We start from the raw sequence: 14,987 nt of genomic DNA on the forward strand, positions 1-14,987 counted from the left end.
TTACTTTCGGTATTCTTTATTAAAATACTGCTGTACACACAAATATTGCAAAGTTTGAGACATTGGATCACGAGAGGGGCAAAAAACATACTAAGATGGTGTTTGTGGAGTGTGTGTAAGTGTGTGAGAGGGTGTGTGTGTGTGTGTGTGTGTGTGTGCATGCGTTGGGGGATTCTAAAGCACCACATTCACCAAATGTGTCTGTTTAGTACATTATCTAACACAGTCAGCACCACCACCCACCAAGTCGCCCACTTATTCCTTTCAGGGTCTGATCTATGATGTCATTATTTTTCTTGTGTGTGGGGGGGTAAGAACAGTGTTCAGAATTGTGTTTTTGGTGTTTTTTGAAATACCGCAATAGAAGCACATAGGAGCGCCGTGAACAATCCTGACCAATGACGGCCGATCACATTCAATCATCAGGGGGGATGGTGGGTGGCAGCGTGGATGGTTAGCCACCTTTTCCGTCATCATTCGTCTCGTTCCCCGTCACCCCGCTGGCATTGGTCCACAGATAAGAAAGTTAGCCCTCCCGCTTTGGCAAAAACACACACCAAAAAGTGTTTTTGTAAAAAAAAAAAAAAGGGTTGGGCGACATTTCGTAAAGAGGCAGCTGCCAAACACAAGGGTGCTGGGGGTGGGCTTACAACCAAACGAACAGCTCGTCACCATAGCGTCCGTCAACCGGAAGCAAGGCGGACCATCCTCCTGCACCTCAACCCAGTGGTTTGTCCTTTCCTTGGGGTTGGGGTGGGGGTGTCCCATTTAAAAAGTCTCTAATAGGAAAAAAGCTGGATTTCATGTAATAATTCCATCTTTGTGTGTGACTCTCTGTACACCCTGTAGGCCACTCATTCACACATAAAAAAATAACCCCAGCCAAAATTAAAATCTTAGTGCATCCTCCTCAGAAAGATGCCCCCCCCCCCCCCCCCCCCCCCACACACACACACACACACACACACACACAGCGGTAGACAGAAACGATAAAAGCAAGAACCAGGTGGTTTGCGTCAGTTTGTTCCCCAAAAATTTATATAAAAAAAAAAAAAAGAATAATTCATGATTCGCCGTTCCAAGCGTCCGTCATTTTCATCCTTTTTCCAGCTTGGGGGCTTTTTTTTTTTTTTTTTTTTTTTTTTTAGGAAACACTAAAAAAAATACACTTTAGAGGGGAAACAAAAGCCTTCCCAGTGGACAGTGTATGCGACTGAGGCCTTCCCGGCAAAAATGCTGATGTTGAAATGTCTCCACGAGCTCGCCCACTGGCTCGTTCGGTCGGTGGATGGCCCGCCGTAGTGCAATAGTAGTGCGCCCGCCAGGCCAGTGGGGGCGCCGCTACAAGGAACCGGATGCGGCCGCCTGCAGCTCCTGGAAGGTGCTGTCGAAGCAGCGCTTCAGGTCCGAGTAGGTTACCACTAGCACGCTTTTCTCGTCCCGTGACACCAGGCTGATCTTCTCCGGACCACCCGCGTCCAGCTTTTTTGGGGTGGTACAAAATATATATACATTAAAAAAAAAAAAATAGTGACACACAGACAAAAAGAAAGAAAAATACGATAAGACAAAAAAATAACAAAATATTTTAAAGATTTTGAAATTTATAATGTAGACTTTTTTTTATTGCTAGACGGAGATAAATAAAATAAACATGTCCTCAAATGAAAATAATTGTTTGTGATGACTAAAAGACATTTTTTAAATAAATATTAAATAAATTATATATGTGTGTGTGTGTGTGTGTGTGCAAACTATTTTTAAGTGACCAAGTGAAATTTTATGGGATACAGACAAAGGACAAAAAAAATAAAATGAACATGAATATATAACAAAAATATATGAAGTAATATTCAAAAATACATAGACTATTCTTTCACTTCTCAGGTCAAAAAACCGAGAAAGAAAAAAAAACTAAAATATAAAATGCATATAAATATTTAAAAAATATACACAGACTAGTTTTAGAGTCCTCAAGTAAAAGAAAATCTAAAAAAGACAATTATAACGGACTTCAAAATTAGTAAAATTACAATTATAAAAAAAGATTTTAAAATAATGAGTAAAATTTAGGTTATTTCTTTTAGAATTAATGTGGTGTTTAAGTAGAGATTTTTAAAATGAATATAAAAAAATAAGACTAGAGCCTATTTTAACGTGACCTAACAATGTGAAATTTGACTATTTTCCCCAATTCTATTTAAATAAATATGTCGATACGAAGAAACATGATATAAAATCTCTATAGACGAGAGACTATTTAAAAATGACAGAAACAAAAGTAACTGTTACTTAAAAAATAGTGGGGAAAAAAAGAGGAAGAATTGAGGTGCGCAAAGCACTTCCAGTTTGATAAACTACTACAGTGGCAGTATCATTGTGTAACCTCACCTTGTGTTCACTGAAATGAAACATTATATTGATGGCGCGTTTGAGAGCAGTTATTGCCCGTAAACGTAACTGACTTTGTTGAGACAGGAGACGATGTGGCTGAGGTCGATCCACGGCGTCCCGGCTTCGGTCACCTGGTGAAACAGGTGGTCCCGGAAAAGCTTGAGAAGGTAGCGGTCGCCCGTTTCCGACCACGTGGGGTCCTTCTGGAACCTGGAACTCACACGGGCACACCGGTTTTTAACCGTTTACACCACAACAGCGCAAACGGAGCACGCAGATCCGGCGGCGGACTTACTCGGGCCTCTCGTTGATGGTGCCCAGTTTGGCGAGCAGGCGGAAGAGGCGGCCATTTTGCACCTCCTAAAAAACAGATGCATGCCTTAACCATCACCGAGGACAATAGGGCCAAGATAGGCTACCATGTTTGGCGTTTTAAATTTTATAAGTCATTGATCCTCGAGTGTGCCATTTTCTACCATTTGTGGTACGCGGACTCCCTCTGGTGGGACGCTAAAGAATCACGTAATCAAATGCTCAAACTGTGACAGTGACTTACGTTTTTCTTTTCTAATCCAGTACTGTTCAGTTGTATTTAACTTGTAAGTACAATACATTCACATTTAACTTTATTTAGGTACATTTTTTATATAAACTTAATATGGAAAAACATTTTAATTGAACCATTACTTAAGGGTAGCTATTTTCTTCCTATATTTAAGCACAGGGTTAAACTGCTAAATGTTCCAGCAGCTTGCAACAATAAATACAGCTTTACACTTCATAGTAATAAAACTATTTTTTGAGAACTACTGTTTTAAAGTAAACCTCAAAATTTGTCTTTAAAAACAATTTCAGTACAGTTCATATACCAAATTCTACTAAATTCTCTCTGGAAAAAAGTTCATAGATGATTAAAAGCGTTGTCTTGTTGTTCTTTAGGTTTTATACACAACTGGGTGATTGGACTTGTAATTGAGAAATTTTGTAAGAAATTTTACTGAAAATATGTGAGAAACCAGAACATTTTTTTTTTAAATGTGTTCAGGAGTCAAGTTTAGCAATTATTTTGATAAGATTCCTTAATTTAAAAAAAATAATAATAATAATAATAATTCTTCATCAATTCAAGCTCCAACATTCTACTAATTATGGCGACACTTTTGGAACAAATCCTATTAAATGCTTTTGAGAAAAAGCTTTTAGAAGATTGAAGAAAACTAATACACGCAACAAAATTAGGTGATTGGACATAATTTGGTCAGGGGTGAGATTTAGTGTTATTTTCATTAGCATTCTTAATTAAAACATCTTTAGATGATATAAAAGGGATTTTACATCTTTGTGATCTACCCCTTTGATATATCTGGCCTTTTTTATAATACAGTATGTTGGATTTTTACTTTCATAGCATTTGTTACTTAAAAAAAACCAAAACATTTTGAGTAGGTAACCCTCAATTTCTTTTTTATTTTATACCAATTACAGGGCAAAATCTTACAAATTCTTTTGAGCACATGCTTTAGAAGTTTTAAAAACGTTTTTTTTTAGAAGGCATAAGAATCCACAACAATGAAGGAGAATGAGGGTCTCCTGTATTTTCCTAGCAGCCAAGAGATACATTTTATCTGAGGGGACACTGAGGTCAGGAAGAAAATGAGCACTGCAGCGAGGCAGAGAATGGGTAGTGTAATATACTGCAGCGTCTATGGGAACTTTACTCGGGTTTACTCACTGGACGCCATGTGTGTTTCCACACACCAAGAGTAGATTACCTTGGCCAGGTCCTCCTCGATGACGTCGTTCCGCATTTGCGACGCGTCCAGTTGCGTGTAAAATCGGGCTCCGATCATCGGCATGATGTCGTTGACGCTGCGGAGGCGGGACTGTTCAGTCAGCAGATATCTGGAAGCATGGAAAGAAGCCAATTTACATCACGCTTAACAGTCAAAATTGGACTTGGAGACGTTTATGTTCGATTTTTTGTTGGGGTACAGGGGTGTACAGAGTACCCACACGGAACATTGAGTAAGGGAGAGGAAGTACTTAGTGCTATGGCAACACATCAGGTTTTGGCGTACCGTTACAACCTGACAGCAAACACCCTATTTCCGCCCCTTTTCTTACAGTATAAGGTTCTTGAGGTCTGACGAGTAGTTGATGGACACCAGCTCCATGGCCTTCTGCAGGTTCTCCCTCTGGATGCCGGCCAACGAGTTGCACGCCAGCGCCAGTACTACTTTGCCCAGCGACACCAGGTCAGCTTGCTGAAAACCAAAAAGCGGACTTTAAATCCCTGGTGACGGCGACGCGGGGCTCCGGTTGCGGTGAGCACCTGGTATTGCGGCATCAGGGCCAGATGGTTGGTCTGACTGTTGTCGAACGTTAAGACGTCGAATACGCCGACACAGTTAACACGTAACCTGCACATTCAGAAAACCAGTAGTTTGTATCGGTAAGTGTGGATGCTCGAATGTAAACTACTATATGGTTATATAAAGGAAACTAAGTGTGTGGGACTTCCAATTTTAACCATTACTCAATGCTCTATTGTGAGGAACTTGCATTAAGAAAGTTTACTCTCTTTCAACTAATTTCAGAGCAGTTTTTGCACCAAATCTTACTAAATGTTCTCAAAAAGTCAGGAGATGATCACAAATGGTTGTTGTTTAAGTTTTATACATAAGACTATAGTGAGAAATTGTACAAAAGAGTTGCACACATGCAACTAACCAGACCTTTTACACACTTAGGATTTATATGTATGTATTTGTTGTTTTTAGCGCTCAGATTTAGCATGTATTGTGTGCGCTAACATTTCTTAATTAAAAAGTCAAATTTCTACTAATTATAGGGAATTTTTGTACAAAAGCCTACAGAATTTCCTCAAAAAAAAATTAAATACACACCCCTTTTTACCATATATTTTCAACTGTCTATTCAGGATGACAGCTAATTGTTTTAATTTGGATTTTATTTTATTTTTTTATGCATCTCTCAAAAACATGTATTCATTACTGTTATTTTTGTTTCTTTGGAACACCAAAATTGTAAACATGACCAGCTGCATGTTTAGCTTTTTGAAAACATATTAATAATAATAAAAAAGATCAATTAATATAGAAATACATTATTATTTTATTAATTTTCTTTAAATGTAAAAGTGGGTCAATTTGACCTGTAACATAAGAGGGTTATGGCCACTTTTGAACACATCTAAGACTTCTCCTTGAGTAAATATGACAACTAAGACTGGGCTCAATATTATCACAATACTGTTATTTCTTTTGAAATTTGCAATCATTGTTTGGCTGATACTGCTTATCCAGAATTTTTTGGTTTTGAGGTGTGGTGGGGGGACTGGGGGGGGGGGGGGGTTAAGCATAATCGGATAAGGCATACGACAATATTTTCCAGTTGGAATGTTCAAGTGTACTTAATGTTGTAGCTTGTGTTTATGCAGCACAGGACAAACCTGGTCTTGCCCGTGATGAGGATCTTGCTGGGCTCCATGACGCGGCACGCCAGGCCCGCCGTGTGGATGGTGCGCAGGGCCGAGCTGAGCTGGACAATGTAGGCCCAGATGAGCGACTCGGGCAGCAGGCCGGCGTGCTGCCGCGGCGGGGGAGGCTCGTGTTGTCCTGCACATACACACACACTTTTTTGTTTTTAAATCACGCAAACTGACAACTTCCTTATCTTGTCACCGAGAACTTTTGCACTCACTATTGATTATAATTTAGAGTTTGGCTTCTAAAAAGCACTGAGAGGGATCATGACAATTCCATGTAAACAATAAAAACTACAAATGAGCGAGTACCAATACGCTACCAGAATCAGGTCGATACCTGCCTTATTTCAAGGTATCAGGTACTAGTTATGGCTGCCGATCCCAGTCACCAATACTTGAGGATAAAAAAAATTAAGTCATCGTTGCCAGTAGTTGGACATATTGGCGAGTCAGAAATAAGAAGGAAAGAAAGGTATCGTCACAATTAGTTTGCAATTGTATCAAGTGTAATTTTATGTATTAAAAGGACTAGGGATATTGATACTCTGCAATGGTGAATACTCATGAGTCAATACTCGTAAATGAAAAACATGGTATTCCTAATAAAAACTGTCAAATTACAGTTCACATGAAACCCCAGTAAGCATAAGCAATACAGGAAATAAATTGATGTAGTGTTCAGCTTAATTTTAGCAAGCAGATGCTAACAAAAATACCACACACCCGAAGCATAATGCTTATGACAGGTAGAAAAATGACCCAAGAGGCTTGCAAACAACCGGCATGTTTTTTGTTTTAAAACATAGTCAAATGTAGAGTATCTTTATTTTATTATTTTCTTTATTTTATTACACAAATTACCAGAAAAGCTAATTAACAAGAAAACTTTTCACTGTCCATCACCTGACTTCAACGGTAGCGTAGTTTTACTTTATTTATTACACTGTGTTCAACTGAATTTTAGCATGCTCTTTACATAAACAGCACTTAGTTGAAAACTGCATAATGACTTATGACTTGGGAAAAAGAATTTAATCGACTGAAACTCAGCTACGTCGACTTCAAAAATAGGTTGACACATTTTTGGCTCAAAGCTCCACCTGGACCAAAAAAAAAAAAAAAAAAGGTGAAAATGACCAGAGCAGCAGTACATTATTCACTTTCCAGTGCCAGTTTTCAAAGGTAGAGTAGTTTTACTTCATTGAAGTTTGACACGCTCGCAAAAAGCGGTGAGTTTTCTGGCATGTTGTTGTTTGCCTGCACGCCAGACATTGCCCAGTTCCTGTTGATGAGGCCACAAACAGCACCGGCCTTAAGATCACTTTCAGCCACAGTTTCCTCCTTAGTTCCATGTCTCGCTTGCATTACCGTCAATAAATGAATAAATAAAAAAATAGAATGGATCCCGAACTTTGTGTGCTCCCCGCTGCCTTCTACATCAAATAATATCCACACCTTAATTGGATTTAAGTGCCTTAGCGGGTGACCTAATTAGCATCTGTTAGTGGGTCACCAAAACAAAGTGCGTCAAGAAGAAGAAGAGAGAGAAAAAAAAAGGAAGAAACTATTTGGAGAAAGAGCCACTCACCCCATTTCCGCTTGGTGAAATACGAGTCGGCCGCTGGGTCACTGAAGTGTCGGCTGAACATGGTTTCTGCACCCGCGTGGAAGTCATAAGAGAACACCAAGGCTGAGGGGGCAGAGAAAATATGACTTTAAATAAATATAATTTACTGTAAACATGAACAAAAAACAAAACATTCCTGTTATGTTAATTTTTTTTGGAGTACACCAAAAATGTTCATGGGTCAATGTGACACGCAAGCATGTCTGACTATCAAAAAATTTGAAAAAAATCTCAGAAATAAAATCATTAGAGTTCTCTCAAGGTGAGCTGGAGCCTAGGCTCCGCGGCTCTATAAGCGGTGTGGAAAACGGATGGATGGATGTTTATTTATTATGTAGTTTTTAATCTTTTTTTCATTTACATTAAATTATATGTTAAATATATGGACAGCAATATCAAATGTATACAGGTTTTATTTTCAAATATACACCAACTCCCATTATATCTCATCTTTTTTTTTCAATTTTCATCAAAATAAATATATTTTTATGAAAAAAATAATAAATTGAGTGAGGGATTCATGTAGTTGCACTAAATATTGATTCAATAGTAATGGAGTTGCATACACTTTAGTTTTGTGGTACAGTGTTTCATTTGATATGCGGAGGTTGGGTGAAATTTACATTGACTCACAGTGGTCTCCATAGGCCTTTGTGGTGAAGACCTCTCTCAGGGTGACCGAATTGGAGTGCTGAATCTTCTTCCACATGTCCACCAGCATCATGCACTTGGTGTTGACGAGGCGGAAGCCTGAACGATGAAACATGAAATGAACCAAACACATCAAGGGCTGCTGCTATTGAATATTTTTCTAATGGAGTATTCTACCGATTATCCCAGCCATTAATCGAACAATCAGATCAAAATAGATTTTGTACTATTTAACACAATAACATGTGCCTGTGAGGTAGAGGTGTTAATTTTGTGCACTTGGAGTCACCGTACTCACGTTCCACTGTAGTATCTGTGACTTTGAGTGTGGATGGCTTTAAACGGCGGGTCACATTTATAACTAGCAACAGTAGGCTATATTAAATTAGCTAACATTGATGTGTTACCAAGTGTTGGTAATCTTAGATCTGCCTTTGTGATACACATTGCACTTCATCTTCCTTGTTAAATGTGAAATGATCCCAAACTTTGGACATTCTTCAACACTCTTTTCTCTTGGCTCGCTGCCATCGCGCCAACTTGTTTCAACACAAAGTGGTGAGTGCGACATTGGTAACATTAGTCCATGTGGTAAAATTATCCTTGCGAAGCTTCGAGGCAGAGATTTTGCTTTGACCTTTTTTGTAATTGAATAATTCGAGTTACTCAATTAATTGTTGCAGCCCTAAAATGCATACAGGATCAAGTTGGTGTCACTAAGATGTGTGGTTACCGTGTATCCTCCTCAGGCAGTAGGGCAGGTCATCCTTGCTGTTGACCGCTTTGTAGCAGGATGTGATGTAGCTGAAGTTGCTGGTCTTCTGCATGCGGTTGGGTGGGGGCAGGGCCTCCAGGGGGAACAAGCTATGGTAGCTGTCCACCTCGGACGGTACGTCTGCACAAGACAGGAGACCATTATTGACTTTCATCGTTTATTCGTTGTGCCGCGGGTAGGTTTCGGAAGCTCTACCTGTGTTTTCCGAGTGGTCGATCTGAGCCATGGTGATCAGGTGTCTGTTTATTAATTCCTGAAGCGTGACGGCAGATGTTAGCGGCGACGTTTGTGGGATAACAAAAAGAGGTGGTGGGGAAATACCTGTCGGAGTTCATCGGCCATGAAGAAGGACGGGGCGTTGGCTTTGGGCTGCATGTAGGCCACGTGGGGCGCAGTGGGGGGGTAGATATGGTAGGTTGGAAACACCTGCGGTGAAACCAGAAACACTGAGCTTCCTATTTATCGAGAAACGAAAACTCAGTACGCGAAGCATTCTCCAACTGAAATCTAGTCTGCACCAACACGGATCACAGAAGTGTTATTAAAAAAATAATAATTTTTAAAAAGTACAACACTTCGAGAATCACTACAATACTATATAAAAATCGGAGTACAGACAAATGTTCTGGAAAAACACGGCTCAATAGTCAAACCAACTTAGTTCAAACCACAAGATGTTGGCGAATCTCGCCAGACTGCAGCTCAGCGAGGAAATGAGAGATGATTGCCATAGAACAGGAAGTAGAACTTACTGCGACATTGGAAAGTGTCTGGCAGCCCAGTACAATAGGAGTAATTCTTTCTTGTATGTGAATTACATAAATTCACATACCAAGACGAGGTCCAGGAGTTTTGCCCACAGTTTTATTATGCAGTAACTTAATTTTAGCTAGCAAATGCTAACATAGTTACCACACAGACGAAAGTATCATGGTTTTTGACTGCCATGAAATTGCCCCAAATTTGCCAACAAGCACTTTTTTTTTTAAACTCCCCATTACCTTCAATGGTAACTTTGCTTTATTTTAGTGTTTTTATGCAGTGTTTATTTTCATTTCAGCAAGCAAATTTCAAAGGCATATTAGCTTTATTTGATATCCAATTATATGTGCACGTACCATCCCGGCCATCGGCACAGGGGTATTGTCCGTATAAAAGTAGGTGGTACCCCCGACAGTCTCTTTCTGAATGATGTGAGCGCCCGGGTCGGCCGCCGTGGTGGGCACCATGTAGTTGACCGGGTTCGGGGTGTGGCTGCGGCGGCGCGGGGCGGGCGAAGTGTGCGGCGTAATTTTCGGCGAATGCAGGGGAGACGAGCCCGCCGATAAAGACATGCCTGAAATCAGACAATTCGAGGGAGTTTGGAGCAGTTCACAATAAAAGGGGCACTAAAAAAGGAGACTGCACCTGGAGCCAAAGCGGCGGCTGTGGAGCTGCTGAGGACCGGGTGGGCAAAGAGAGGCGAGGGGAAGGCCTGGACAGAAGACGGAGCCATGGTGGCCATTCTTGGAGCTCCTTTAGGGATGAACTCGCTTGCTGTCGGATTGGGCGCCTGAAAGAAAGAGGTGGTTATATACGAAATCAACCTTATACAAGTGGGTCCGTGGTTCACCTTCTTCCCGAAATACAAGGTTACAAGCGGTGCACAATTGACTACAATGAACCACTGTTCATGGCGGGGATATGTTCCACATCTCCATCGCAAACCAAGGACTCCTATAGTTGTAGATTTTTGGGTTTTTTTTTTGCTCACCTTCCTCCGTTGAGAAATGCCGAGAGCACCAAAATCGCTAAACAGCGACGACGATGGGGAGTTGACTGGATCTACATGGAGAGAAAAAAGAAGGGTTTGGCAAAGCTATTTTACTGAGAATTTGGGCAGCATTGGTCTTACCATGACTGCTGTGGCTGAAATTCTTGGCACCGTCGTTGAGGAGACTCGGAGAGCTGCTGCTGGTAGTAATTCGCTAGAAAGAGCTGCGAGAGAGAGGAAGGCATTCAAAACACAAAGAAGGAAGCTACTGGGTGTGCATTTATGTTGTATTTTATATTTATTCAAATTGTGGCTCCAGGAAACATAGTGCCCCAATTAAACCGATATGTCATAAAAGTTGGAGTTAAAATTATTTGAGTCGCGCGTGACGTCAGCTCAGTGAGCATCTGAATGGTCACCTCCACGTGTTTGTTTTTTTCTTTGGCTTTTTTGTGTGACGCATGCAACCACAGAAAGGTACCAGTTAGAGCTGGCTGCTTCTTTGGCTTTTTGTTTGTGTTGTGTGATGTCACCACAGAAGCTTCTCAGTGACAGGAAAGAGATAGAGCACAATAACCACAGAGAAGGACATGGAACTAATTGTTACATACAAATCTAAATTATCATTTAATTGTAAAAAAAAGTGTGATTTCATTTTTATTTGGCTTTTTTGCTACTTATTTGGCTTGTTTTTGTGAACCACAGAACAGTACCAGTGATGGCAAAGAGGAAAATTAAGAAAAAAATTACACAGACTGGAAGAGTCACAGAAAAGCATAGAAGTCCTTGGAAATGTAGTGGTCTATTCTTTTGTGATTTTTTTTTTTTAATTCAACTCCTTGTTAAAGGACAGGAAGTTGGACAAAAAGCACTGAGCAAAAAGCACTTTCACCTGTAATGTTTATTAATGCGGTTTAGGATAATCCTGAAATTTCACCTGGGAGTCCAATATCCCTAACGTTTTGTGAGTAGCAAATGCATTTTTTCGAAAAATGCGCGCATCTACACAAAACGGACTATTTTTACAGGTTGCGAAGCGGCGACAAATATGCCATCTTACTCACACTTCCAGTGCATTGTTTTCAAAATAAAATCTTTAAGTCATTTGTTTTTAAGGATAACATTGTAGGATGAGTTTTAAATCATTTTTCAAATGTTTTGGGATCAGAGTTAGGGGACTATCAAGGGTTTAAACTAGTAATATAGGCATTTATTATCATTTTGGGGGAGGAGTGCCCACTATTACAAATTTAAGCATCAGGGCTTGGTCACCAACCTCGCAGAATTTTAAATGTGTGTGTTACAGTACCTGCATCATGGAGTATTTGGAGTCTGCGGGACTTCCAAATCCATTCACCCCAATGAAGCTGCTGCTGAAGTAGGAGTTGGTGAGGTTGGCGTCATTCAGACTCGCTCCCTCCATGCCTGGAACTGCAGAGGACAGAGAACGCTTTGGTTGGGCAAATGGCTAACTCAATTTAATGTTGAACAAGGACGTAGGTGTGTGCGTATCCACCGCTGACTGGCTGTCGGAAGTGGTCACTCAACGGCTCTTGATCGCACAATTCGAGTAGCGACGGAACTGCTGTCTTCCATGTTTCACTGCGTTTGCGTTAAATCACCTTACCACAATACATCACTAATGCTGACGAAGAACACGTTTAGTAGTTTTAATTGCTACTTTTGAAATTTCTCGTAAGCGCAAATACATGCGTTGTAATAATTGAACAACATTTCCCCAATTTATAGTAGACAAAACCCCTTCAAAAATGTCTAGGTAAGGCCATTTTTCAAATCCATAAGATCTTTGTTATCGCTTTTTTTCTTCCAAATGTGATGTAAATTGGGCAATCCGCATGGACATTTTTGAGGCCCAGGGCTGGCCAGCTCTCTTGTGATGTTACTCTGGCCTGCCATTATGGCTCCTATTATCCGTCGCTTTTACCAACTACAAATGCCTCTCAACTGGGCTGTTTATTCCTTCCTTTTCATTTAACAATTGATGGAGTGGTTGTTCATTTTAGGCTCCTTTTAATGCATGCTTGAGTGCCAAATTAAACCCAACATCACCTGACCGCCATCTGCAAACTGTGTTTGGATCTTCATCATTATTTTGTAATTTTTTTTTGCAAACTCTGTTTGGATCGTCATCATTGTTTTGTACATTTTTTGTAAACTCGGGCCGTTGGATTTCTATAACTACCTTAAGTTCATCATTATCATGTGTTGTCTTGTTTCTGAGTTTAGCTCGCTTTAGAGTGGAGGAAGACGTTTAGAAAGTGTGAACGTTCCCTTGTGTGTGTAACCAATCACAGGGCTCGTTAGAATGTAAACAGCTCCAACAGTGCAAGCAACAGCAATGCTAAATCCCCACCGAACCAGCATCGCTTCATTAATAAGCCATTAGAAAGCTTGCCGTTTCGTTTCGTTACGTGAAAAACAACAACAATTCCTGGTACTAGCGAAAATAGAGCACAAAAACCAAACAAACCCAAAAAACACTGCCTCGTGGAGGGTTATGTTAGCCACTAGCAACGTTAGCAAGACAGCTACAATTCACAGACAATATCAACACGTCCTAGCTATTATACAACACCACACGAGATTCTTTTAGTTTTTGTTTAATAATGTACCATATTAGACAGCCAATTGGTCTAGAAGTGACTGGCTTGAAGCTGGCTAGCGTTAAGTGCTTTTCCCCACTCACAGCTGTCATACTACCAGGCCTCCTTCCCCTGCTACAGGCTATTAAAGCTTCATTTCCACGACAATAGTCACGTCAGTGTTAATAAGACACCCAGTGAGATTCACGGCACAGAGCTGACGATGCCGAATTGCACATGGCGGGTAAATGTACTGTAATTAGTTCGGGCGACGGGGAGGCCTCACTGAATCACCGGGCTAAATTTTTAATCAAGCCCGAGCAGTGTGCTCTTAAAGTCGGGTGGTTCCAAAAGTGAGGTCCCGGCTGTGAAGTAAAACCGTTACTCACTGGCTAGCAACGACCCGTCCAGAGAGGTCCCCGCAGGCCCCATGGCTTCACTCTTCTTGGGTATACCGGTTCCTCCTCCTCCGCCGGCGGGGCAGGAGGCCGCGGAAACGCCGAGGGAATACCCCGCTGGAGGTCCGCCACCCCCGGGCAAAGACAACGGGACGGGGCTCAGGCTAGCCATGGACGGATCCTCATGCAGAAACTGGCACTCCTCTCCATAGAAGCACGTTTTGTCTTTCGCGTAGTAACGGCAAAACTTCACCTTGACATTGGGTATCCCGACACCCCCGAGCGGAGCAGCTGAAGCTGGGAGTCCGCTGTTCATGGCACCGCCGCCGCCGCCGTTGCTGCCGGAAGACACTCAAACATAGAGAGACGCACAGAGCTAGCGAGCTAGCCCAGCTCGGCTATCCTGCAAACAATTCCCCCCTAAAATTCACCTCAGCTGTGGCGTCGGGACCACTTCAAAAATGCGCTGCGGTACTCACGTCATCACGCTGGGGTGCATGTTTGGCTTCCGGACTCAGATCATCGCACGCGCGGAACAGCGATCGCGGGGGTCGCCATCCATGCAGACGCTCTTCTTTGCCAAAATCACACAAAAAAAGAAAGTGTAGCCTGTTGTTGTTTTTGCTCACTGTCAGGCTGCCAGCGCTGCTTTGCTTGGGAGCCGCTTTGCATTGTGGGTAAGCCCCTCTCCTAGTCTGCCTATGTACAGGACCTGCCGCAAGTGCAAGCTGCACACTGATGCGGTTGTACAGGGTGCCTGGAAAGTCCATTTCCAATTGATACAAATATTACAAAAGCAAATGACCAGACTAATATCTGGAAATGCTTACAAAACCAGGATCAGATGGGTCCATATCACCGTATGCTGCCTTCGAGACTTCCCAGCTTTTCCATTGAACCTTATATTCAATGTATGAAGTAGATGTGCTGTTAGAAATGCAATTGGTCATTTATTATATTTTTAAAAAACTGCAAGCAAACAATGTACAAGCAAAGCGCAAAATATGTGAGCTTGCTGATAGGGTGGACAATGACAGGGTGGACATTTTGGGCTAAAGGTTAGCATTGAATGAGCAAATGGTTGACGTTGACTTAGCAATATGATTCGGTTAGCAAGCTGACTGTACTGTTTGATCATTCTATTTTGATTTTCTGAAAACTGATCAACTGATATTTCACTATGACAGGGCGAACATGTTAAGTTTGACAACATCCAACTACACATTTAATATGATGCAAATTAAGTTTAAATATGTATCCTGCAACTAATATGGACAT

The 14,987-nt window shown here is 41.2% G+C and overlaps 1 protein-coding gene across 2 annotated transcripts; it reads right to left on the minus strand.

Annotated features, from left to right (window-relative positions):
- On the minus strand, window positions 1-14,369 carry pan3 (poly(A) specific ribonuclease subunit PAN3). 2 transcript variants are annotated; one of them, XM_061665988.1, is made up of 19 exons: window positions 14,189-14,369; window positions 13,701-14,047; window positions 12,018-12,139; window positions 10,850-10,922; window positions 10,709-10,779; window positions 10,363-10,507; window positions 10,074-10,291; window positions 9,277-9,381; window positions 9,151-9,208; window positions 8,914-9,075; window positions 8,163-8,279; window positions 7,491-7,592; window positions 5,867-6,032; window positions 4,727-4,814; window positions 4,519-4,658; window positions 4,167-4,296; window positions 2,690-2,754; window positions 2,466-2,604; window positions 1-1,482 (listed from the first exon to the last, which is right to left on the minus strand). In XM_061665988.1, the coding sequence occupies exons 1-19, from the start codon at window positions 14,206-14,208 to the stop codon at window positions 1,342-1,344; spliced, it is 2,409 nt and encodes an 802-aa protein (XP_061521972.1). In that variant the 5' UTR covers window positions 14,209-14,369; the 3' UTR covers window positions 1-1,341. The 2 variants fall into 2 exon arrangements, 1 of the variants encoding a protein (XP_061521972.1); XR_009767355.1 differs by having other exon boundaries at window positions 1,404-1,482; window positions 2,392-2,604.
- Between the last annotated feature and the right edge of the window lie 618 nt (window positions 14,370-14,987).

The sequence above is a fragment of the Phycodurus eques genome, chromosome 21 (genome assembly GCF_024500275.1).
Source record: "Phycodurus eques isolate BA_2022a chromosome 21, UOR_Pequ_1.1, whole genome shotgun sequence".
In the NCBI taxonomy this organism is placed as follows: domain Eukaryota; kingdom Metazoa; phylum Chordata; class Actinopteri; order Syngnathiformes; family Syngnathidae; genus Phycodurus; species Phycodurus eques.

Coding starts and splice junctions, on each gene's coding strand:
- pan3 (XM_061665988.1), bottom strand. CDS start 14,208: ATGCACCCCAGCGTGATGAC. Junction 9,209..9,276: donor TGGCCGATGAACTCCGACAG/GTATTTCCCCAC, acceptor GTCACGCTTCAG/GAATTAATAAACAGACACCT. Junction 8,280..8,913: donor CTGCCTGAGGAGGATACACG/GTAACCACACAT, acceptor TTCATCGTTCAG/GCTTCCGCCTCGTCAACACC.